At 38.2% G+C, this 24,496-nt stretch overlaps 1 protein-coding gene across 1 annotated transcript in view; it reads right to left on the bottom strand.

Moving 5' to 3' along the window:
• Nucleotides 1-696: 696 nt before the first annotated feature.
• The window catches only part of AGPAT5 (1-acylglycerol-3-phosphate O-acyltransferase 5), a 51,261-nt gene continuing 27,461 nt past the window's right edge, over nucleotides 697-24,496 (bottom strand). The window contains exons 6-8 of the mRNA XM_054383699.1: nucleotides 16,615-16,776; nucleotides 2,656-2,779; nucleotides 697-922 (exon numbers count right to left, since the gene is read on the bottom strand). Coding sequence (XP_054239674.1) covers nucleotides 697-922; nucleotides 2,656-2,779; nucleotides 16,615-16,776 — 512 coding nt within the window. The remainder of the gene's footprint in view (nucleotides 923-2,655; nucleotides 2,780-16,614; nucleotides 16,777-24,496) is intronic.

Here is a 24,496-nt window from a genome sequence, read left to right as displayed (position 1 = left end):
CAAAATAAGTTGTTTGCTCAGTACAATTCAATGTTTCACATATGTAAAATAATCAGCTAATACTGCAATATAACACAAAAATCATGCACTAGATAAACAGAGCTTCTTCCCCATGTACAGTAGTTCTCAGGAATGTTTTATTCTGCTTCAGGTAACATCTCATGATTTGCTAGCTTACATAGTCCCTTTTAAAGAAGTATTTAGCTAAAACTGAAAAGCAAAATCAAAGAAAAAGAAAAAAAGGTTTTGATTTAGTTGCAGTACAGCTGGGATAGATGCAACTGAGCTGCTGCAGTGCACCAGAGCAACAACAACAAAAAAAATCAACATGAATACCAGAATAATAAATATATACCCTAAATTAATCTCTGTAAATACATTCACAGGTCCACTTAAGACACCCTTATGCATAACTCATTTCATCGAATCTGCAGATAGAGATGAATGTTAGTTCATGGGAAAGCAATTTATCATGTGACTCAGTTTATCTGCAAAAGTCAGTAGCAAACTTGAAAATCTACATTTATTTTCCCTGAACCAACCACACAGAGGCTTAAGTCATCATTTCTGTTATTTCCAATGTTCGATCAGTAAGGCTCTATTTACACTTTTTTTTTTACCATAAACTCAGGAAAAAGTTTGGTGCAATGTGCAAGAAAAGACTGCACATTTCACTGACGGGAGACTAACATCTGCTTATGGTTTAATGCTAACCCACAGGCAGCCAATTAAAGTCCCATATATCCATGTTTTTACATAAAGTTTCCTTCCAGATTCTGTCAGAAGCATACTAGCAGTCAGGCCACCTAAAAACAGCAAGGATGGCAAAGTTTTCTTGAGGCTTAGTTTCGAATGAACACTTTTCCCAGGGAACTTGTTTCTTCTTTTAGAATCTTTCGCGTCATAAAACTCTATTAGTAACCTACAAGCAGATAAAAAGAGATGGTTAAAGTTACACATTAGCATAAGAAGTTTTAAGGAACTTACTTTCATCCATTAACTGCTTCTAATCACGCATCATTTAAGAAATGATTTCACAATATGTAGCAGCCCATCTGTAAGCTTTAAACAATCAGTATGCATTAAGAATACGATGCATTCAAAGTAACATTGCACACTGAAGCAGATTTTTCCTTGGGGATCAATTTTAACACTGAATATAAAAGACAATAATCCTTTCCACTCAGGATTTAGCAGCAAAGCCCAGCGTAGTGGGCAATATTGTAGGACAAAATACAACACACAGTTAATAGGTGAAAACTAAAGGATGGGAAAAGAGAATTTTCATTAAGTAAACTAATAAACTACATGGGCTCACGAGACTCTGCCTGGGGAAAGTGCTTGAGTCACCATCCCTAGAGGCATTTAAAAGACATAAAGACATGGCACTTAGAGAGATGGTTTGGTGTTGGACTTGGCAGTGCTAGGTTAACAGACTCTATGACATTAAAGGACTTTTCCAACATAAACAATTCCATGAATCTACAAAGTATTTTGGAAGCCAAATGCGCACGAGTAAAATGCTACACTGATAGACTGCTCTGGCCCAGGAATGATGCTCCAGTCAAGAGGAGTCTACAGTGAGACAGAGATCTGTTCCATTTTGCTGATCTTCACCAGAAGACTACTTAAGGGACACTGGACAGCCTTTTATTTCATCTCTCAGTTGCTTATCTATAAAATGAAATTCAGATTTTCTTCCTCTCAAAAGAGAAGAAAAATTATTTCAGTGATCCTAAACTTCTAAGACACTTTAGTAACAGTTGCCACCATGTTATATTTTACATGGATTCCAAGATCACAAGATGACTTAACCTGTTTTTCACTTCCATGGAGTGCGAGACTGACAGAACAATTTTACAGCAGAACACAGCTGAAGAAGCAGGGAAATGTCTGTCTCACACAACGTATTCAAGGATTTAGAAAGTAAACAGATTCAGCTCTCTTAATCTGGACTTCACATATGGCAAATTAAACCATCATCTCTCAAACAATACTTAATCACACATTTAGGCACAAAGTCCTTCCAAAGCATAAGGTCCCCCAGGATCTGTTGTGTATGCTCAGTAGTGACCTTATTTGGAGATGCTGGAGGGATCCAGGCACTTTAGTTCTGTCATGACTCAAAGATGGAAGATGAAATGTCTACTTCACAATCTCCCCAGTGAAGGTAAGGATCTCAGGGTTGTGTTTTTATCCAATCACTGTCTGATGGAAGATGCATAAACAATTTTGGCAGATGAGATTAGATCAAGATCTGGCGCTTTTAAACACTGATTATGAGGCTAGAATCAAACTGCATTTTGCCTGCTTGCTTACCATGACCATCTTACATTCTTGGCTGAGCATAAAACTCTGCTACAAGAGGATAAATTGAGAGTATTCAGATGAGTATGAGTCTTTCCTGCAGCACGAACTCACAGATCCTCAGTGTAAGGAACATCTCAAACACAGGCATTTCAACCTCCTGAGCAAAAGGTTTAACCACAAATTTATTTTGTTATACAAAATACACAGAGGAGTGTGAATACCAACTCTCTTCAGAGAGCCCTACAGCTTGCACTGCTGCTAACACAGAAATCATGGGTTTATCTGCTAACATAAAAGAAATAAGACAGGTTTCTGAAACAGAAAGTTTTGCATATTGTTACTCACTTATCCTTTATTTCAAAACGTTCATGAAGCCACCTTCTCATATATATCTGCTCTTCTGGAATGTCCTTCAGTTCAATTCGATCAATGAAAATATGAACTCTTGGGCATTCCTTGCAAAGAAACTCTAAAAAGAACAAAACAACAGGCCTGAGTCACAAAACCACTCTAAGGCATTTATTTGTCTGAAACACACTGAAGATCTGACCTTCTAGCTGTAATTGCCTTGGAAGCCTAACTTCAGTTCTCAAAAGCCTTCCTTCTTTATGTTTGGATCCTGAGCACTTCAATGAACTTAGAAGCCATCTGGCGTACACATTCTTGAGATGGTGGCCCATTATCACATGGAGCATGGGAAAATGATCCATGAATGCACTCTGCTATCTATAAAATGCTGTGCTTGAAAATGTTAACACTTCTACCTCAGCAGCAATCCACTCACTTCTGTAGTGTGGGATGCAGAAAATTCTGTGTCATGAAGTCACCCAGCCTGCAATTTTGATTGAAGTTTGATTTGATCTTCTTTGCCTGTCCTTTCTGAAACTTACATTTTGTTTGCTCTTGGATGACAAAGTCTGAATTAGAGTGATTTCCCAAATTATCTCCAGAAGAAAATGGGCTCCAGTTTAAGTAATAACCTATAATTAAATAGCAAAATGCTTCCCATGTTGCATTTCTTCATTTTTCATCTGTCTTAAAAAAAGCTTGAGGCAGCCCTGTTGCAATCTCCGTCCCCCATTTCCTCAATTTGTCCCTACAAAAATTTAGCAAGCAAGCATTAATTACAAACAAAACTCCATTACTCACATAGCCTTGTGGGATTTCCTATAACTAACAAGTTGTTAAAATTCTGCATATGGGATGAAAACCCCACCAGCATTTGAGTATTAGTAACCATCTGCATTTATCAGTAGCAAGGAGTACTGCACTATCCATAGCATCTCCATACATGGAGAGGCTTGATGTGAAGAAGGAAGCCCTTGGAAACATGGACAATCTTTGTATTTTGCAAAGGGCAGAGAAGTGCCTTCCCACAATACAGACAGACAACAAATGTAACACAGCCCGGGTGGTCCCCTTGGGTTGCTGACATTTTTGGGAAAGCAGTGCAGATGTATAGAAGACTTTGACCTGTAACTGTTAGGGGTATCTTGAGGAATGACTGTGCAAAATAATTGTTACTGCATGTACATCTTTATTATGGTTTGCAAAGCAGATATCTCCCTATTTGTTTTTGTTTTTTATAGGATTATTGATTTTTAAGGACTTTATGGTAAAAGCAATCCTTATCATATACTTACCTTAAAGAATTTTAAAAGCTTGTTCATGCAAATGTGTTTGTGTGTTTGTAGAGGGGGAGGGCAGGCGAAGATGTAAAGAGATCATCAAGTCTTAGGGCAATTTGATGTGGAAATTTGTCAGGTGCTGTGTGCAGTTTTGTCTAGTCCTCAGGCAAAGAGCCCTTCACCGAACTGCATTGGGGTGTGTAAAGGGAGCAACATGGCCCATACAGCATCAACTGGAGGGAGGCTGAGGGCTCTAAGCAGAAACAAATCCACCAAGTAGCCACTGAGTAGCAAACACAACTGTTGCTAAACAAGTCTAGTGAAACCACCTCTTATTTACAGCTATTGGATGGTGGGCAAGACAAGTACCTGGAGTCCAGAATGATGGATTGTACAGACATTGTCTACAAGTTATGTGCAATGTTTTTACTACCCACAAAGAAATCAGTGTTGATGTATATGAAAGCAGGTGTTTCTTCTTGCTTTTAATAGGAAGAAAGGATTTTCTCTGGTCCTCAGAGAAACAGACCACTATATGAAGGTCATTCACTATACGAGCACCTAAAAGCATGCTATTAATATTTTAAATGACAGACGTATTACCCTTGTCTTAAATGCTTACAGTGCTCACTGATGTACAAATCCTCTTTTTGAGTGTCATTACCTATTAAGTGGAACATTCTAAAAATATGCAAAACTGTATCAACAAACCAAATGCCTAGAAGCCAGATCATACAGTCTTTTTTGTGCTAGACTCTCATAAAAACATCTGTGCTACTCATATTCAGCTAGGGCTGAAGATCTAGCCATAGATCAAAGCAAATTTCCAAGTTAGATGAGATAGCATTAGTAATAGTTATGTGGTATTTTTAAAACTAATGTTATGCTGCTTTAAAAATATTGACAGTTGGTCATTTAAAGGCAGCAACAGAACACATAATAAATAACAACTCTAGTTAACGGAAGAGAAATAAGACATAACTATTTCAGAAGAAACACCTTCCACTACCAAAGCTGAAATGTAGCAACCCTAGAAATCTCCTTAGAAAGCAAAAAACCCTCGCAAATACTGCTGCTGGTTTTTCTGCCTTAAGCACAGGTTCTACTGCAAGTCGATTCTTAGTGCTTCCCACACTAGTCTTCTTCAACCATTCTGAGTGAAGATTTGTGAAGATCCTAAATGTTTGTCATAATTTCCCACATTTGTAAATCCTAACACTCCTCTCCCCAGCCTTAACTTTCCCTTGGTGGTCTGTTGTGGTCTGGCTGTGGTACAGCCTCACCGAAAGCTGCGGGACCTGCAACTGCAGATGCTCTCCCAGAGAGAATCAACATTCCCACCCATGGATTCGAGGCCATGTTATCCAAAGCCTGGGCCATCCTGGGTATCTGAAGATGACACTGTAATGCATGCAATCAAGCTAGTCAGCTTGATTATCCAGTTCATGTCAGTGTTTAATGCAGCTAATCAAATTTTTTGGCTCTTTTTTCAGACGCACAATGACACTGAAATCCCATAAAACCACCAGTGGCTAACAACAATATACTGAGAGGTTGTTTTTGAGAAGAAACAGCTGGCTTTTATCACTACAACCTCTAAAGGTTTTGTGGTGGTCCCATGACCCTTGAATTCACATTAGTTTAACTCCCAAAAGACTTGTGTAATTAAGCTAAGAAACACAATCTTATTGAAGCAATTTATTATGTGCAAATTACATCCAACTTCAGGGACACTAGTCCTTAAAGCCAACATCTGACAGGCTTTTCAGATCCCTAAACTTGCCAGAATTTGTTAGAATTAACAGCAGGAACAAGCAAGCTTGAACTTTCACTGAAAAGACAAAACATAAGTGCAAATCATATGTTATGATAAAACATTATATTGGGGACAGCATTAGTCATGACTTGGGATAAATGAACACTAGCAACTTGTGTGGGAGCAAAGTGGACTGACTTGGGTGTGGGATTTAATTTCCTAATAAAACCTTCTGTCTGATTTAACAACAGATACAAGTGCAGAATGTTTATCATGCTTCCAGTGATCAACCACAGCAGAAGGAAGGAACTGAAAATAATAAGGTGGATTGAGCATTTTTTGTTCTTAAAACTGTGACATTATGGCCTTCCTTCTGTGGGACAGGATTCACACTAACACTGTACTGAAGTACTCCATGTGCAATTCAGATTAATGAATGGAGTGCAACAGCCTCCAGGAAAGGAACTGGATTCACAGAGTTCTGGATTGCAAATGGATGTTTAGGAAGGGTGTTTTGCTTGCTGGGCCTTCCACATAACTCTACCAGTTTTCAACTCCTCACCTTCAAAAGCCAATTAATTTTGTTTTGAATTATTGGCATTACCAGGGAAAGTGAGGGAAGAAGAGAAGCTTCAGAACATAATCATATACCTGATACTGAGAAGGGACATACAAATAGTCTCAGACCACCTTCCCCTTAATGCTATCACAAAAGTTCATTCTACCACTCCAAATTATTTGCCTTGCCCCTTAAGAAAGTTGTAACAGTGGTGTTATACTTAGATATTCCAGTCTGCAATTACTAATGAAGTCTATTTTTATATGCACTTTAAATATGACAGCAGTAAAGTAGCTCAGGTTTCAACCTCCTACATCAGCTCCTTTAGTGCCATGTAATTATTGCCAAAGCCCTTCAAAATTAAGAAAGGACAAACTGACACAGTCGTGTCCACTTGAAGAGCCCCCAGGGCTCTCCTATTTTAACAGATTTGAGTAATGTTCATGATAAATTGAAAGTGATATCACAGGGAATGGAAATCTGAATAATGTATATTTATTCTAAGTAACTGGTATCTCAAACGTGTAAGAGTACGCCTCTTCAGGAACAGAGCACTGGCTGCTGCGGTGCGGAGAGTTTTACAGGCAGAACCACGAGGGCAAAGATATTCCTCTCTGAACTGTAGATGCTTTCTCTACTGCTTACATTTTCATTAGTCTAGACTTCAGTGTTCAGCTACCAAAGCAGGTCATAAATTATCTCCTCCTCTAAGACAGAAATCCCATCTCTCTACTTTTATTTACTTTGCACACCAAATTAACAATCAATTAGCAAAACAAACATAAATTTTAAGTGCTGTGTTGTTTCCCACCTTCAGGCTTTCCGTCACCTCAAGCTGAGCTGACAGGAAACTATTTCACAGCTTGCGCTAACGAAATAAAGCAGTGGTAGGGCAAAGTGGCACTAGGTGGAAAAGCAAACATCCAGGTTGTTAGGTTAACCTGGGATGTGGTTGAGGAGTGGGCAGAACCAGTACCTACCAGTACTGATGTAGGGAAGCATGGAGGGGATGTTGTGCAGGCTAGACTAACGCTTGCAGCCAGGAGACAAGCCTGGGACCTGAGGAACAGCACTCTCAGAAATACTGCCAATGCACTGTGCAAGGCCTGAGATGAATACATGATCAGAGGCTCCAAGCATGCACAAGGGGCTCAGTGTAGGCTGAGCACATTAGGACTGGGGACCTTTGGTGACAAGAAACAGGATGCACCTGAAACATTTTCACACCAGGTTGTTGGCACTGTAAATTAAAAAGTTAAGAAAGCATTTCAACTGGCAGCAGGGAAAAGCTGAAGGTCAGGAAAAGCAACTTGTTCAGATGGACATACCACAAGAGGTGGATGTGGCTAAAACTTAGCATGAGGGTGAAACTCAGAAGTGCCTCTGTACCAACATGAGAAGCCTAAACATAAAGACAGGAGAACAAGAATTACTGGTACCGAGCAACGACCCCTATAATACAGGTACCCTGGTGGCCTTGAAGGAGCAGGCAACATTGCCAGGCTATCACATTTACAGGAATGGCACAATACAATGTGTACAGGTGAGGGACTGCTAGTGTGTGAAGGATTATATAATTTATATAATAAGAAATCAGAAGCATTACGAAATCCTTGTGGATGGAAAATGCAGACTAATAAATATGTATTAGTTAGATATATAAAATTATTTCCTGCTAAGTTTGATAATAGTGACCAGAAACTGTGAGCCAGACTGAGAGCTGCAAGTTCAGGACTGAAAGAAGGAATGTGAGACTCCAGCAGCCTTTATTGAACTGCACTGATCATTTACTAAGACAAGGTGCAGTGGGACAAAACCCCAAACATACCCAAACCTAACCAACTACAAACCCACTAGATAAAAAAGAAAATACTGTTTCCTAAAACAACCAGTAGCAAAACACTGGCTGTTAAAAAAAACCCTAAATACCACATCCCAGAAAAACTTGCATTAGAAAGGATGTATAAAGCTGCAAAAGATGTATAAAACTGTCTGGGTGGGTCTGAAACCCACCTGAATAATTAAGGAGGGCACCACTACGTTCCTACTTTCTCCTCTCTGAGGAATGGAAAGCTTGTCCAAATAAGGAAAAGCCACAAAACTGCTCATGCCAAATGTAAACATAAAATCAAGAAGACTAAAAAGGCACTTGAAAAATGCAAAGGATGCTCTAACAATTCTAACTTTTGGGAATATATTAAAAGCAGTAAACCAGCTAAGGCACTGGTGGGACTGCGGGATGAAAAGGTGTGCAGAGCATCAGTCATGGTAAAGTATAAGCCCAAATACTTGTTTGCATTATTTTTCTTGCTGAAAATACTTGATTCCTACACCCATTGCATTTTTTGTACCATACTGCTCAAAGGAACCAGATCAATAAGCAAACAGACAGAAAATATTAGACTAAATAAACAAGTTAGATGTCAGGAAGTCCCCAAGACCAGACAGCATTCATCCAAAAGCTCTTAAATGTGAAATTTAAAAACAAAGATGTGTTGCCTACCATCACAAACATCCATTGTGCCAGAAAAAAATGGAGCTTCCCTTCTACAAATGAGGGTTTTAGAGATGATGCTGGGCAATACAAAACAAAGAGTCTTACATCCCTGGGTAAGACAGCAGGCTCTATAATAAGATCCATAAGCACAGAGATAATCAGTATGTTGGAAAAGAGTTGGCTTGGATTCTCTAATGGGAAATCCTTTCTCACCAATTTGCTGGATTTCTACAACAGTGTCAAGGAGCAGGAGGATAAAGGGGATTCAGGGACATGATATATTTGAATTTTCATAAAGCCTCTGACAGAGTTCCACACTGAAGGCTATTAAAGAAATTAAGCTGCCATGGGATTAGTGGAAATGATGTTTTATAGACCAAAAGCTGCTTTAAAGAGAGGAAACAAATGGAAGGACTTAATGGTCACTTTTCAGGATGGAAAAGACCCAGCAATTGGGGTCCTCCAGGGACTGAACACTAGGACTGGTTTTATTCTGTGTCATGATTGATGAGCTGAAGGGAGCTAACAGTGAACTCTCCAGTTTTTCACATCTTTTTCAGAAGACCCTAAGCTCTTTTGAGTAGCCAAAAGCAGCTGAACTCCAAAAGGACCTCAAAGCTGAGCAAATAGGGTGAAAATGTGGCAGCAGCTGAGCTTCAGTGTAAACAAGCATGGAGAAAAAGAACGGAAACTCTGATTACATGATGCTTAACTTGGAATTAGTGGTTGCAATTTGGGACTTGCTGACACTTCTCTGAAATTAGCCCCAAATCCCCCAAATATTCGGCAGCATCAGCAAGGACACCGAGAACAGGGTGAAGTGAGTCACTTTGCAGATACATAAAAAGATTGTGAATCCACATTTTAAATACCATGTGCAATTCTGGTTTCTGTATCTGAAGGAGGTCTCTGTATCTGAGACTCAGAGAAAGCCACAGAAAAGGCCAATTAAAACGTTTAAAGGAGAAAAAGTGCCTGCATTACAAACACAGAGATTAAAAAGACTAAACTTTCAGTTTGGAGAAGGAAAGAAGAAGGAAGGATATGACAGATTACAAAATAAAAATTCTGAAGATGGCAAGTAGGAACTATAGCCCAACTAATCCTTCGAATTCAAGTGTAAATGATCATGTCATGTTTCTGTACTTTCCTAAAGATACCCAGATCTCAGGAATCATTTAAAACTATTATTAGAAAATGGTACATATAGTTTTCTATACCGGAGAGCAGCAGAGCACCACTGTAAGACGCCTTACTGAAACAAAATGGTATTTGATCAACACCTTGTACATTACAGTTCACTGAAACAGTCTTCAAGTGACTTTAATGTGTTATTCTAACAGATGCATTCTGGCCTTTGTACTGCTCTAGAACAATCTGTGAGTCCTGTATGTTGGCCAAGCTAGCAGGAGGTTTCCTACAAAAGCATAACAGTTTTGATTAACAGGCTGCCAACAACAGAACTTGGAACAGGTTATGTTTGTGAATTACATCTAAAGGGTATCCCAGCACTGGTAACTGAAAAGGAGCAAGTTTAGGCGGTATCTGTATCTTCCTTGGAACGTTTTTGAAGTTCCAGAAGTGGAAAAAAAAACAGAGTTAAACTATGTAATTAAAAAAAAAAAAAGAAGAAAAAAGGGCAAGAAAGGATGCAAGGATTGGACCAGTTCAAAACAATGCTCTCTGTAGCAAATAAACAGGATCTGTTAGGAACTATGCCAGCACTGCTAGTATTGATGGTTTTGCCTTTCCTTCAGCCAGTCTGTTTTGATAAGCAGAGAATAGTACCACGAACAGAGTAGAAGAAAAGGGCTGTCATGCACATAAAAAACAAAAATAAACACAGGTTCTCAGAGTAGAAACATATTCCTGGCCAAATCTGACAGCGTAAAGAAATTAAAATTGTTTTTGTTATCCTCAGGGTTTAGATACACTTTTGCATCGAGTCAGGAGTTCCTCAATCTGTTGTAGATAAATACTGCCTGGGGAGCTGAACACTTCTCCTCTCACATGTGCATGAGGCCAGTATGCAGGGTCATTTTATGAATCTGCAGTGTAAATACTTACAAAATCCTTTGTGCAGCAGATGTTTTCTGACAACTGTGTTCTTTCTGATCATAAATTCCTAAAGGGAAGCTACCTTCAATAGGAGCTGCTTGAGAATTACTGAGGTACACAAGGTCCTTATTTACAATCAGAGGAACATGTAACTCTGGGCTTGAACGGATGTTGAAGGGGATTATTACCCCCACTGAGGGGGTATTATGAACACACAAACAGGTTTGTGATTTTTGCAAAAGGAAAATGATGTACACTTGCCTTATTCTGACACTGCTCAGACATCCAAGTTTGGTTGCTGTTGGAGACAAGAAACTGGGCTACAGGGGCTTTTTCTTTACCGATCTCAAAACAAGGATATAATCATAGATGCTACTCATGCTCAGACTAACCTTCATTTTCTCCCCTTTTTTTGAGTCCTACAAAGAATTACAGCCAGGCCTGCATACATTCCCATTAAGTGATGCTGTGCCTCAGTGAAATGTTATCGTTTAGCAGAACTACAAAGTTTGTTACAGTATGAAAATGCTTTGCATTTACCCAGACCATCCTGCTTGCAGAACACTGATGCATACGTCCACATCTGTGTTCAAAACGTCACTTCAAGTAAGTTACCCATAAACGAAAGAGAGGCTTTCATGTTACTCAAACTACTTTTAACAGGAAATTACAGGGGTTCTAAAATGACAAGTCTAGTCCTATAGAGGACAAGTGAAAATGTATTCAGTTGAAAACTGAATGAGAATTTTACTTACTTTGTAGTACCTAGTGAAATTATGTTTTTTTAAAAGTTGCATGTTAATATTTTACACAAAATAAAACCTAGGTTTTTTCCACAGAACTATGTTCGCAACTCCTGTTACCAAAATTCCTCCAAATATTTCAATGAAAAATTTACATTTTGAAATATGAAAGGCTGTTACTTAAATTTTGCTTGTACACATGCAGAATGACAAGTTTGTCATGTGAGATTTACTATACATGTTGAAAAGCCATCCCACACTTGATGCAGGTTTCACCTGTCCAGCCTCAGTTCTAATCTACAGCCTTTCTTTGCTGCTCTAAAATAACCCCCATTTACTTTTCAATATTCTTTCATCCAATAAAAACAAGGAAGCTAGCAGAGATCTGGACAGATTATCAGTAATTTCATCACTCTAAATCTTTCTTTGGACTCTATCAGTTTTTGTAATTGTTTTGCAGCACGTCTAGAAACATGTACTTGTTATCATTCTTTGGACCTCGACAGGACAAGGGACAATGGGTGCAAGCTGGAGCACAGGAGGTTCCATGTAAACAAGGAAAATCTTTTTTAACTGGGAGGGTGACAGAGCACTGGAACAGGCTTCCCAGAGGGGTTGTGGAGTCTCCTTCACTGGAGACACTCAAAACCTGACTGCATGTGTTTCTGTGTGATCTGGTATAGGTGATCCTGCTCTGGCAGGGGTTTTGGACTGGATGATCTTTCAAGGTCCCTTCCAACCCCTAACATTCTGTGATTCTGTGAATGACAGCAGATGTGATCAAAATTGGGCCATAGTCCAAAGACTGGTTTCTTTGCTCCAGTTTCTTTTCTACTGTCCTGCATTTCACTGTCCAAATGGGTCCTAACAAAAGTGCAAGCACTTAGAAAAGTGTACTTGCCCCTAGGGAAGTTAGGCCAGTCTGACCTCCTCAAATTACACTGATCAAAGTGATGTACAGTTCTGCAGAAACGCACACATACACATGCCTTCAAAGTGTTTGTTCTGGAATTGATATACAGCAGAGTCAATAATTCTCAGGAATTCCTCTGACTTCTTCAAGACAGTCTGCATGTACTTTCTATTTTTGTTCAGTGTTTATCATTGTCACACGCTGCTATTTTACACACTCTTTCATCTGCAATGGCCAGATAAATACCATCTGGTTATGTTAAAGCCTTCAGGCAGAAAAATAAAGAGGTAGATGTGTACATAATGCTCCTTCAGGTGCCAGAATGACAACAGTTCCCATATCTCACACGACCTGCCCCTTAACATCAGCCAAAGCTAGATGTGAACACTTAGGACAGTCTTTCAGAAGAGGGAAAACTAGGTTCTCATTACTTTTTTTCCAAGCTTATTTCCACTTTTTAATTAAAGACAACACAGTAAAACAGTATCGACAAATCCAGCACAGGATTTTTGCCCCCTCTTTTTCACTTCTACATAGTTCTTGCAGAACTCAGTACCCTAGATGCACTTCAATTTTCTGCAGTGCCCATATGATTATTTGATTATTTGCATCTTATTCTAATGACCACAAATAAATACCGTCTACCAGCATAGTGCTCCCTAAGCATGACCATCACGCTCTGTCTTTAGTGATCTGGACAAATCATCTCTAATAGTGAGACAGGAGAAATCTGTGGGAAATTGTTATTCTTTGGAAAGGCTGCCATGTGCAGGACAAACTTCCACTGGAAACATACCAAGATCCAGACTTGTTGGAATGAAGGGGAATGACTAATGATAAATTGTAGAAAAAAAAAAGTATCTATTGGTCACAACTGGATGTGAAGCAATAGCAGAAAGCAATATCCCCATCTAAAACTAATCTAATCTTAGTCCCTTTCCAAGACTAATCAAATCTCATGACTTCTAAAGCAAACAACTTGCAGCTGCAAAGTGTCAACAAAACATTAAAATGCACAGTGACAAAAAGTTCAACAGATCTGGAAGGATACTATAATAATTGGCCTGCTCTAAGAAGGTACAATGTTATCAGGTGTGCCTGGCATTCACTGTTCTTCTCAAAGCACTAATGCAGACAGGATGGTGAATGTCTGTTTTCCAGTTGCTAACATACAACCTTTTGCTTTAATCCTGTAAAGCAAGTAAACCTTATGATACGCTTAAGGTTGCTGGACTGAAAAAAAAAAAAACAAACCAATTTTGCTAAGAAAGGCTATTAACACTAAGAGTTCCAGATTACAAAATTTCAAATGCAATTAGTTTTTTCTTCAGATTTTTTTTTCTCATTTACAGTTTACTAACAGTTTCTCAGATAAAGCATGGTAATACTACTCACAGTCACTAAAATGTTCCTTTTAACCTACTGTTTACTATAGCAGCCAAGAGCAGACCATATGTCTGGGTAAGTACAGGGTTTCTTCCAGAAGTGGCACAAGCTCTTCTGAGAAATTGGGATTTATAGAACTGAAAGTAAAATGCATTTCAAGAAACACATTATATCTGTGTGGAATTCAGATTTCATTCACATGGGAAATGTCACACTATGGGAAACACAATCTTCAAGTAAAGTTGTGTTTATCAGAAGATTGTTTGCCATGCAATAAATTTCAATCAGAGTTGCTAGATTGAAAAAGCCATGTCAACCTTATCTTTTAAAAATTACCAGGATTGCACTGCCGTTCTGTTCCGATGAGAATGAAAAAATTCTCATTCAGCACTGACCCAAATATGAAGTGTCCGTATGAAATGGACACAGGGAAATGACATTCTATAACCCACTTTAACACTGTAAAAAGAGCAATGCTATAAAATCTCAAATGCGCAACAATGTCTAATTCAATTCTTGTTATATTATATTGCTGAACAGACCAATTGGTGGACTTCTGCATAACAAATGGTGAAATGATCTTGACCTCTCAGAATGAAAACTGTTTTCCTTCCACTTTGTGTCTGGAGGGCCTAAAAGAATGACAACTATGTTCCACACTATAATTTATAAAATGTCCTTAATCTACATAATTTATATTATGTGGAATACATGTGACTGCCGCAAAAGCATGGAATGCCCTGGATATTTAATTAATCAATTCTGTAATGGGTAACAACTGCTTGGCTGCACTTCATTCTCTGTTACTGCCTTTAGTTTTATCCAAGGCTGAAAGAGTAATTACTCCACCCCTAACAATAAGGGTGGCTGAAAGATAAGCCTGGACTGCTTGCTCTGGAGCCTCCAAAAGAGTGACTTTAGATTAACCACCCAAAACCATCTGACTACCACTTGACACAAGACTCAAGAAGCAGACAACAGTGAAATTCAGTCTGTTGGTTCCCATTCCACAATTTTATCATCCTTCATGCAAACTGGAAGGTTCAATAGGTGAAGAGGTCTTATAAGGAATTTGAACATTTGTCATCTTATCATTAGGTAATGACATTTTAATAGTTTAATTAACCAACAGGCAGTAAGAAGTCCAGCATGAGAATTGTTTAAAGTGCCTAGTAATTAAGTCACAAAACAAGATATGCTGCAGGGAAGAGGAAACAATCCTGTTTGTTTTGAAGGGGGTCTTGAAAGGGGCTGGGTGACAGAAGAGGGAAGCTGCCCAATCTTAAGAATCTGTAACAGGGTCATAAAGTATTTAACAAATGAACCTGACCAAAATCAAAACCCAAAACAAATAGACACCCTGCCCCCCCACCCCCAAACAAATATTAAAAACCAAAATATGAAAAATCAAGTTCAAAAGAAGAATATAAATTAAAAATGTTAAATAAAATAATAGCACTTTTGATGTTAAGTCATAAAAAATTCCTGTTCGGAACAAAATGTATAAAAATAAAGCATTCTAAGACCTTAAGGGTCACCCCAAATGTTGAGTTAACATACTATTAACAGTGTTGTTGCTCACTTATCCAGAAGAATTTTAAACTTCCAAGCAATTAGCACCTGGAAGGAGTTCATGCTAACTTTATACCACCTCAAGGAGTTTTAGCTGCTAATGAAGTGGTATGAAAACAGCTGCACTACAAACTTTTTAAGGGCAGAAGGACCAAGTTCTAGTGACTGAGACAGCTGAAGAGCAGGGAGTTAGCTAGTAAGTTCTCTGCAGGTCCTTCAGCCAACACTGGTCCCTTGCCCAAAAGTTTGAACAGCTCTGTGGAACTACTGTGGCTTTTTTTCCCCACTTGGTATCAGGAGTGCAAAAGGCTCAGAAGTACCACTTTGAGCCAACTGGCAACAGACAGTCATGCACAGATATGACTGGGTAACACATCTACTGTAACTGGAAAGACAGATGACATCTGGCCCCAGTGACAGCGCAGGAAAATAAGTTAGTTTAAAATAATAACAGTAATAACAGCCATAATAATAATCATTAAAAAAAAAAATCATGAAACCACTACCACGCATAATCAAAACCCAGCAAACCCTGACTTTCTGTCCCACCGTTTTGCTTAACAGAAACCTATTTTCATCTAATAGAACTTATTTTCTGGTTAGATTACTCAAGGAACATACAACTGAATTTACTCCATTCTCTTAAGGTGCTGTAGGTGGTTTAAAATACTACAGCAAGCAAAGCCCACTTGCATAAAAACACTGTTAGGTGTCTGTAAGGTTACCAGGTATGTGCAGCAATTTGAAGAATTGACAGTAAAATACAATGACCACACACTGCCTTTAAAATACAGGCATTTCAGCAATCAGCTCACTTGTACACGTATCCATCACAGCAAAGACAGAGGGAGAAAATTAACAATGATGCTGAATTCCACTGATAGAAGAAACGAGAAGGTAAATAGCACCTTCTGCCTATGGCCCCAAGTTCATTGTAACTCCAATGAGCACCGGTATGCGGAATTTGACTACAGAAATATTATCTGCATGGAATAGGGAAGGGAGGGCAGGAGTGTCAGCAGCAACTATTGTAAAGCCTAGTCACTAATAAACCATGCCCCACCAAGATATGGCAAGATGGTTGAAGCACTTTGGATTATCTTCAGAGCACTACAAAGCACCTGAAGTTGGTTTTGTATATTAATAAGCATGCAGCTGTCTAATGTAGCATGTCCAATACACATCTACTCACCTGTCATAGATGGTGCCAGTTTTCTTTGCCCTTTGTGGTCCACAGTACCTTCATAAGCTACAGTCACATCATAGACAGCATCCAGATAGTCTTTCATTGTGTCAATGGCTACATGAGTTGCCTTCACGCGTGGTGTTAGCACATGTTTTAATACAGCAAGTCCTAGAGGGGAAAAAAAAAAATTAGTGTTTGAAAATAAACTGGAATACGTTCACAAAAGGAACATCATGCCAAGGAGCTTCAGCACGCCTATTCAAAATCATAGAAGGTTTATTTTTATTCTCAATTCTCAGTTGAGCGAGAACATGCGTGTGTCATACTGCATATGCTCTACTACTGAGCACATGTAGAAGACGAAACAGAAATCCTAAAGGATATTAATAACAAAAAGGCTACTCAACAAAAAGTCCTTTTTACAGCACCTGCTCTAGAAGGATTGATGGCTTTATTGTGGTTCATAAGCGATGAAACAGCACTTCTCTTTCATGTTTATGTTTGTCCAACTGAGGTAAAAAAAGAGCAAATTAACCAAGAAATACTAAATGCACAGTACATTGCCTCCTGAAATTCTGTACCAGAGAGTTTTGGTAGGTGAGGCATAAGCACAGATAATTTTAAGCAGGCCTAATGCTCATCTGGAATTTTACTTCCAAAGGACAAACCAATTTTGTCAATATACTGAATTCCAGTACTGCTTCATAGTAGCAAGAAAGTGGTTGTCTTAAACTACACTTGCTTAAACAGGATGATCCATTTCTCCAAAGCTACTATGCTAGCAGAAATGTCAATAGTTTTGTTATTTTCCACTACAGATTATAGCTTTCACTGCTTTTGCTTCCTTCTCCTAATAGTACATTCTGGGATGTTAGATATGATCATTCTTATCCTTGCAGTTGTATCCCTTACTGCTGTTTCTGAGTGCTTGTTCCTGCTGCTAATTTTGTATTGCTCTGGCACCCCCCTCCTGCTACCTGATTGAAGTCATCATCTCAATAGACAACTAAGCAAGGAGGGCAAAAACATAGCAGAGAGAACTGACAAGGAGAAAACCTTCTCTGTTTCCCCCTGAACAACAACAATTGGCTTGGCTGCTAACAAATCCATAGTTACAGAAATCAGCTGTTGTTTTTAATCATCCAGGGCAAGACACAGAGATTGGTATGTCAAGGACACAAAAATGTCAGGTTTAAGAACAACAGTATTTCGTAACCATGTTTGCTTCACCTGACCAATTCCACCTAGAGCATACTTAAAAACATACAAATATTCTGGCCTCTAGAGTACAAACTTTATTCCATTTCCAGATTTTAATGTACGAAGACTTCTAAAATGAACAAAAAAAAAAAAAAAAAAAAAAAAAAAAAAAAAAAAAAAAAAAAAACCAACCAAAACCAAACCAAACCAAAACCCAAAACCCCACAAAAAACCCACCAAACCTTCTCATGATCTGAACACACCTCCTTCATATTTAATTTTATGTGTTTCTAGGAAAGATTATTTTGCTAGAAGATGTGTATCTTTCTCAAAGAGAAGTATCAGAACAAAATGGCAATCACTCCTTTCTTAGCTTATTTTTCACTGGCTTACTCTTCAGTCCATTTTTAAAGAACCATCCATCCATTGGTTCCTGACAAATGAAGCAGAACTTTTTCCAGACCAAAGGGTTGTGGTACTGCTTTGATATCTTCCTGCTTGCAAAATGAATTCAAAAGGTATGTCCTGGTTTTGTACAGAACTTCTCTTCCTTGTTGGATTAAGTACACTTTCATCTACATTTATGGAAATACCTACCGAACACTGTAAGGTAATGCAAGTCTCTAAACTGCTCTAATCTTAGACCTGAAAATTTCAGTATAAATCATTATATTGATTTCCTAACATTTGCTAAGAACCTCCTAGTCTGAACACCGAGACAAAAGGTTATTTACCGGCTCTCCTTTTGAAGTCATTGTTCCAAACTTCGTGGGCAACAGCGATAACTGTCTATGCAAAATGGTATATGGATTGTGTAAATATTTTGAAGCATAACATGGTGGTAGTGTTTTCTTAGCTTGTGAACTGTTACATCAAACAGCTAATTATGTTATGTTTCCAAATGTTTGCTCTGTAAATGAAGCACTGAATATTCTAGTGTTGTGTCAGCAATGATTAGACTCAACACAAGTCTTGTTGAGTCAAATCCCAAATATATTTTAAAAACACTGTCATTCCTTTCCTGCCCAACTCATTTTTCCCTTCACCAAACTACTGCTGTGGGGAAGAAAAAGCGAAAACAGGTTTCAGTGAGAACTGTTTTTCTAGACAAATTATTTAGGCATCTAAGGCTATTCAGTGCTGAGTTTTTGAAACTGAGGTCAGTTTTGGTGATTGACAGTCAGTGACAATCTGTGAAGTACAACTCTGTACTCCATGTGCTACCAACGAACTCTCGAAGGTTTAAGTACAAAATGAGTAAGCGCCTACTTAACACCAATTTTTAAAGCCCATAATCTACTATTCAGAAACACTAGTGCATGACAAACAAGCACTGACAACACCAGGACTTCAGCACATCCTTTAAAAGAATCTATTTTCTAAAAATATTAACCACATATTCTTGCAATTTGTTGATGATCTTTGCTAAAATCAATAGAACAAAAGGTAAGAAGTAGTTAAGAGTATAGTTACCTTGGCAAGCTGCCTGCATCCAATTCAGAAAACACACTGTGCTTAAACTGTTTGTAATGTTGTGCAAGACAAAGTTAAGACTCTCTGTCAAAGTATTTGAGGTCATGAGATTTTAAATGCCACCCAAAAATGAACTGCATGTCTAATGATGCAGTACTCTACTTTAAAATGCTATAGCTTTGCTCTTCTATGTTAACTAACTTCTAAAAGACAAACAGACATTAAAAAAAAACAGTGAAGTAACATGAAAATATGAATACGGTGAGCAATGGTACTTCAAATACAATTCATTTCCTAGACGATAGAAAGATGTAGAATTACTTCAGAAAACTGCAAGGAAGCTTAACAAAACAGAGTCAGATTTTAGTTTGGGAAGTACAAAGGCCCAAATGCTTAACATCTGTAGAACTGAATGTTTCATCTAAACATAAAACTCCCCAAACCAACAGTCACCAAATATCTAACCTCTCATAGTGCAGTTATATATATAATAGCTGAGTACACTCCCAAACACTTAGGGAGCTGTTCAGTGCAGGTGAGCCATCACCATTTTCAGACTGAGGTTCTATTAGTCACGTTCATATCCCTGACATACACACACTACATTTTAAAATGAAAATGAAAGCAACAGTTCTAACTCAGAAGTACCCTATGCATATTACACTAGCATTACCATATCTCATCAACAAAGCTATATACTCATTGAAAGTGAATGTCAGAATTAGAGGGGTTCCCCCCCACCAAAAAGCCATCTTTACTTGACAAGCATACATGCATGTATATGTATGCAGAAGTGATTATTAGACTGAAAGCTTTGCAGCTATGTGGGGTGTCTCAAGTACTCACTGAGCTCCCACTAGAGCCTTCTGGAATGCCCTCAGTGATCAAAACCTTACTTATTGAAAAAAGAGTCCAGCATTAGACTTAGAGAATGACATCTGACGGGAGAGCTCATTTGCTACTATTCTATCAACTTAACTCAGCTGATGCCAGTATTAAAAAATGCATGCTCTTGTAGGAAGTGTTTTCTCTTACCATGAACTAAAGCATAGGATGTGCAAGAAGAGCATGACGATCCCACAGCCAAACAGGAGGGACAACACACTTTGGTGAAATTTCTTCTGTGATGGGTTCCTATAGAAATACAAGGTGGCTCCTTGCTTTCCTGAACTTAATTTCCTAAGGATGACTTCTAGTACCAGAAATCCTTTCTTCACTCTAATACTCGAGGTCCACACCCACTCTTTTTAAAAATTATATTCTCCTTGCCATGTCTCACTGTGCACTTTTACACCAAGCTTTCTTACATGTCTGGAAAAAAGTATCACCAAAAGCTGTGTTCATCAGAGATAGTTCCAAATAACATTTATGACATTACATACTTCAGATTGCTTTAAAATACAATCTAAAGCAAACGACAAGATATGGGATGGCAGCATTTTTGATTAACTCAGTTGAAACACCTCTCTTTTTGCATGACCTGTGAAAGCAGTTTTCAGATAACCATTATCTGGCATGCACAAACATCTCAGCAGAAAGCACGATACTAGTCATGATAAACTTAGCATTAAAAAAATTTACATTTGCAACTTTTCTGACTAAAAGGGAGATAAAAGAATACCTGAAATGTTTGCTTGATTAAATGACCTTTGTTAGAAATCAAACATTAATACAAAATTCCATAAATACCTTTCACCAGTGAAGATTGTTTCATCTTCACTCATCAAAAGCAAGCCAAATTAAATTTAACAACCTTCTTATCCATTTCTCCTTGACTTTTCAGCATTAGTAACATTAGAAGTAGGGAGAGCTTATTCGTATTTATTTTATTTATTTTTTAAAATGACATTTCTTAACATTTAGATGAAACTCATATTCCACTAAACCTAGGAAATGTGTGGTTGTTTTGGAACCTTTTAGAGGTCTTTTACAAAATTATCATAAATCTACACAGTTATATTTTGGGAATACATTTTAGACTGGAAGCTGGTACAAAAAAAAGCCAAAAATAACAAAAAAAAGTGAGTTTTATAGAAATTTGCACCATTAAAAAGATGCAGCCTTAAAAGATCTACAGTTTTGAAAGAAATACATAAATCAAATGATGAATTTAGCATAATGACGAGATTAGACTTAAATCTCTATGAAAACAGAAGTGCCACCTAGATATTATAATTCCCTGGACTCAAGAACTCAAGCCTGGTGTGGAAGAACTGCTGCCATGTTATGATGCCTAAACTATGAGACTGGAGCCTAAAAGAGGTCACCAATAAGTAAGTCAGCTGAATGACTGAATTCAGTTTTAAAGATAAGAATTCATGCTAGCTGACTACTCCCAAACAATGGAAAACTAAAGCAAACTCTAGGATTACTGACTGTACTTAAGCATTAGAAATTGGAAGTCAAAAGCTCAGGAGAGAGGGAGCAAAACACACTGTCACAGTCTTAGATCTTTGAGAGAACAGAGGATAAATATTTGATTATAAGAATCTTACAAGGGGTACCATCCATACAAGATGTCCCATTTGCCCAGAGAGGTTGTGGACACCTCATCATGTTGAAAGCCATGCTGAATAAAGCTTTGAGCAACCTGGTCTTATAGGAGATGACCCTGTCCATGGCAGGGGGGGTTGGAACTATATGATCTTTAAGGTCCCTTCTAACTCAAGCTATTCTATGATTCTCTGATCCTAGAAACAGAAATGACTGATGATACTGAAAAACAGAAAGAGTCCATCCTAGTAAGCAATTACTGGAATCATGTCACAGAGGCATCTATTTTCCATCAGGAGAAGACAACTAGTGTATTGGGTTCAGATATGGCTACGTAGCACATATCTCCTTTGGTGTGGAAGCTGGGGGGGCAGTATTTTGCCTCCAACAGAAATGAGAAAACCTGACACAAGTCTTCATCTGGTATTCTAGCAGTGTTGCTTATATGATTTGTTGTGGCTGTGACACCACAGCCAATATTGCTGAAGATAAATACCAGATTCATTTTCTCATTTCCACAGAATTGAACTTGTTCTATGAACAACTCCTGCATTAATCCGACCTCAAGCAACCAAACAACTTAGTTATAGAGAAGTCATTTTTGCTTTTGTGTTTAAACTTCAGGAAGCACATTTCTTCTTCTCCAGTGCAATCAAACAAACATATTTTGAGTTCAAAATGCTCTGTGTTCTATCCTGGATTAAGAATCTGATCTGACTGGAATTTCTTACCATTTGTTAAATCTGTACAGAGTAATCTTCAGTTTCTGAGGGTACTATCATTACCCTTAGATGACAACATTCTCAGTTCATCAACACAAACACAGTATTCCTGGAAGTAAGCACCTTCCCATATCTCATTGATACGGGACAGGACTCACAATACAGTCTCTAGGAGAGAATCAAGACCACAAGGAATAAAAGTAAGCACTAACCTCACAAAACCTTTTCATAATTCCTCTCTGCAAAACCACTCAAACATGTACACATACTTACAACACAAACAGTATTTATAGAGTATGATAAACATGAGTTATGCTTGTGCTCTAGGAATAGTTTTGTGATCTTCGAGTATAATATATCTGATCATAACATCAATTTGAAGTTTAATTCTTCCTAAATAAACCACTTTTTCCAATATTTCACTTGTACTACTTCCTCAGCATTAAGTTGTACACAAGTGAAGGAAAAAAATATAAATCACAATAATGCTTACATTTCAAAGTATAAAACAAGAAAAAAAATCCCTTATGGGTCAATAAAACCAAAACTGAAGCACTGTGCTCTATAATAAATACCATAAGATGCTAAGATTAAATTATCATGCTTTTTTATATCCCCATGAGGAATTAACTACAAATTTTAAACTGTAAGTTGCAGTATGTCTTCATTCCTCTGACTAGCAGAACTCCTGGGCCTTACTAACTTCCTAAAACCGTAGGAAATGAGACCTCCAGGATCTTTTAGAAAAAAAAAAAGCACACACGATTTTGCAGTTTCAGTTCACTTCAGCAGTGCCACTTGACAGCCCTTGCACACTTACAAGGAGACTGGCTAGTATTCAGGCTATACACAAGCAACTGGTGCAGCATTTGGTCATGACTCCTATGCTGTCTGAGCACACATCCAGTAGCCAGACCATGGTGATACTGTGACCTCTGCTTGGAAGCCAGAAGCCAGGGACAGCACTGCTGCACATTGGCATGGCAGCACCCTGGAGACCCACTGCCATCTCCTGCTGGCAGCTATGTGGAGTTCCCCATCCTTGCAGCTTCCGAGGGTACTGGTATCTGCCTTGAGCTGGTATGTGCCTCTGTGGCTTTTAGCTGTCAGAATAGTTAGGTATGCAGCTTTCAGCATCAGCCAACCCTGCTTCTCAGCATGCTTGTAAGAGAGATGCTCTAATTCAAGTGGATACCAATTTTTGCATGATCATATAGGGGAGGATGCTGGAGAACATGCAGACTGCTTCCCATTCTCTCCATATCAAAAGTTGAGGAGAGACAAATAAAAGAATTTAGCAGTGGAGAAAAACACATGTAAAGGGTTCTGCACTAGAACTGGAGATACTTCAATTTTTAATAAATAAAGGAGTAGCCCTTACAAAATAAAAGCAGACCAATATGGGAGGAAAAAAACCACTAGAAGCAAATAACAGGTGCTCTGAAAGCACAAAATGAGCATTTTACTGTACAGATTTAGAATTATAGAGATAATTATTTATTAAAATAATAGTAATAAGAGTCTTCTCTTTTCCCCAAAAGGACAGATGAAAAAAATCCCTATCAAACATCCCCTCTGAACTGTCAAAGAACCGCTAACCGAAACAAAATATTTGACTTTCATTTCCAAAAGGAAACTGAAGCAATAAATAAATACATTATGACTTCAGCTCTCCTGCTCATACACGCAATCACATTCCATTCTTCTCAAGGAGGAGAAGAAAAGCATATATCCTTTTAGACAAGAGCTAACAATACTTGATGATATCAACAGGCTGATTCACAGACTTGAGAATTCATTTCAGTGTGTCACAGAAATGAATTTACCAGACCTATTTGTTACTCTTTATTTATGTTTAGAGTGAATTATTTCAGTTTTCGTCAACAGGAAAAAACAGAACCAGGAAACACGTTCACTGAGCTATGAGACTTAAAAGTTTACATGCATTGTGCATATGATGTGGGAAAAAATTTAAAAGCTTGACACCCTTCGATTTTTTG

The sequence above is a fragment of the Indicator indicator genome, chromosome 9, assembly GCF_027791375.1.
Source record: "Indicator indicator isolate 239-I01 chromosome 9, UM_Iind_1.1, whole genome shotgun sequence".
Taxonomy (NCBI): domain Eukaryota; kingdom Metazoa; phylum Chordata; class Aves; order Piciformes; family Indicatoridae; genus Indicator; species Indicator indicator.
The sequence above is the reverse complement of the archived record's forward strand: the minus strand, read 5'-3'. Positions and strand labels throughout refer to the sequence as shown.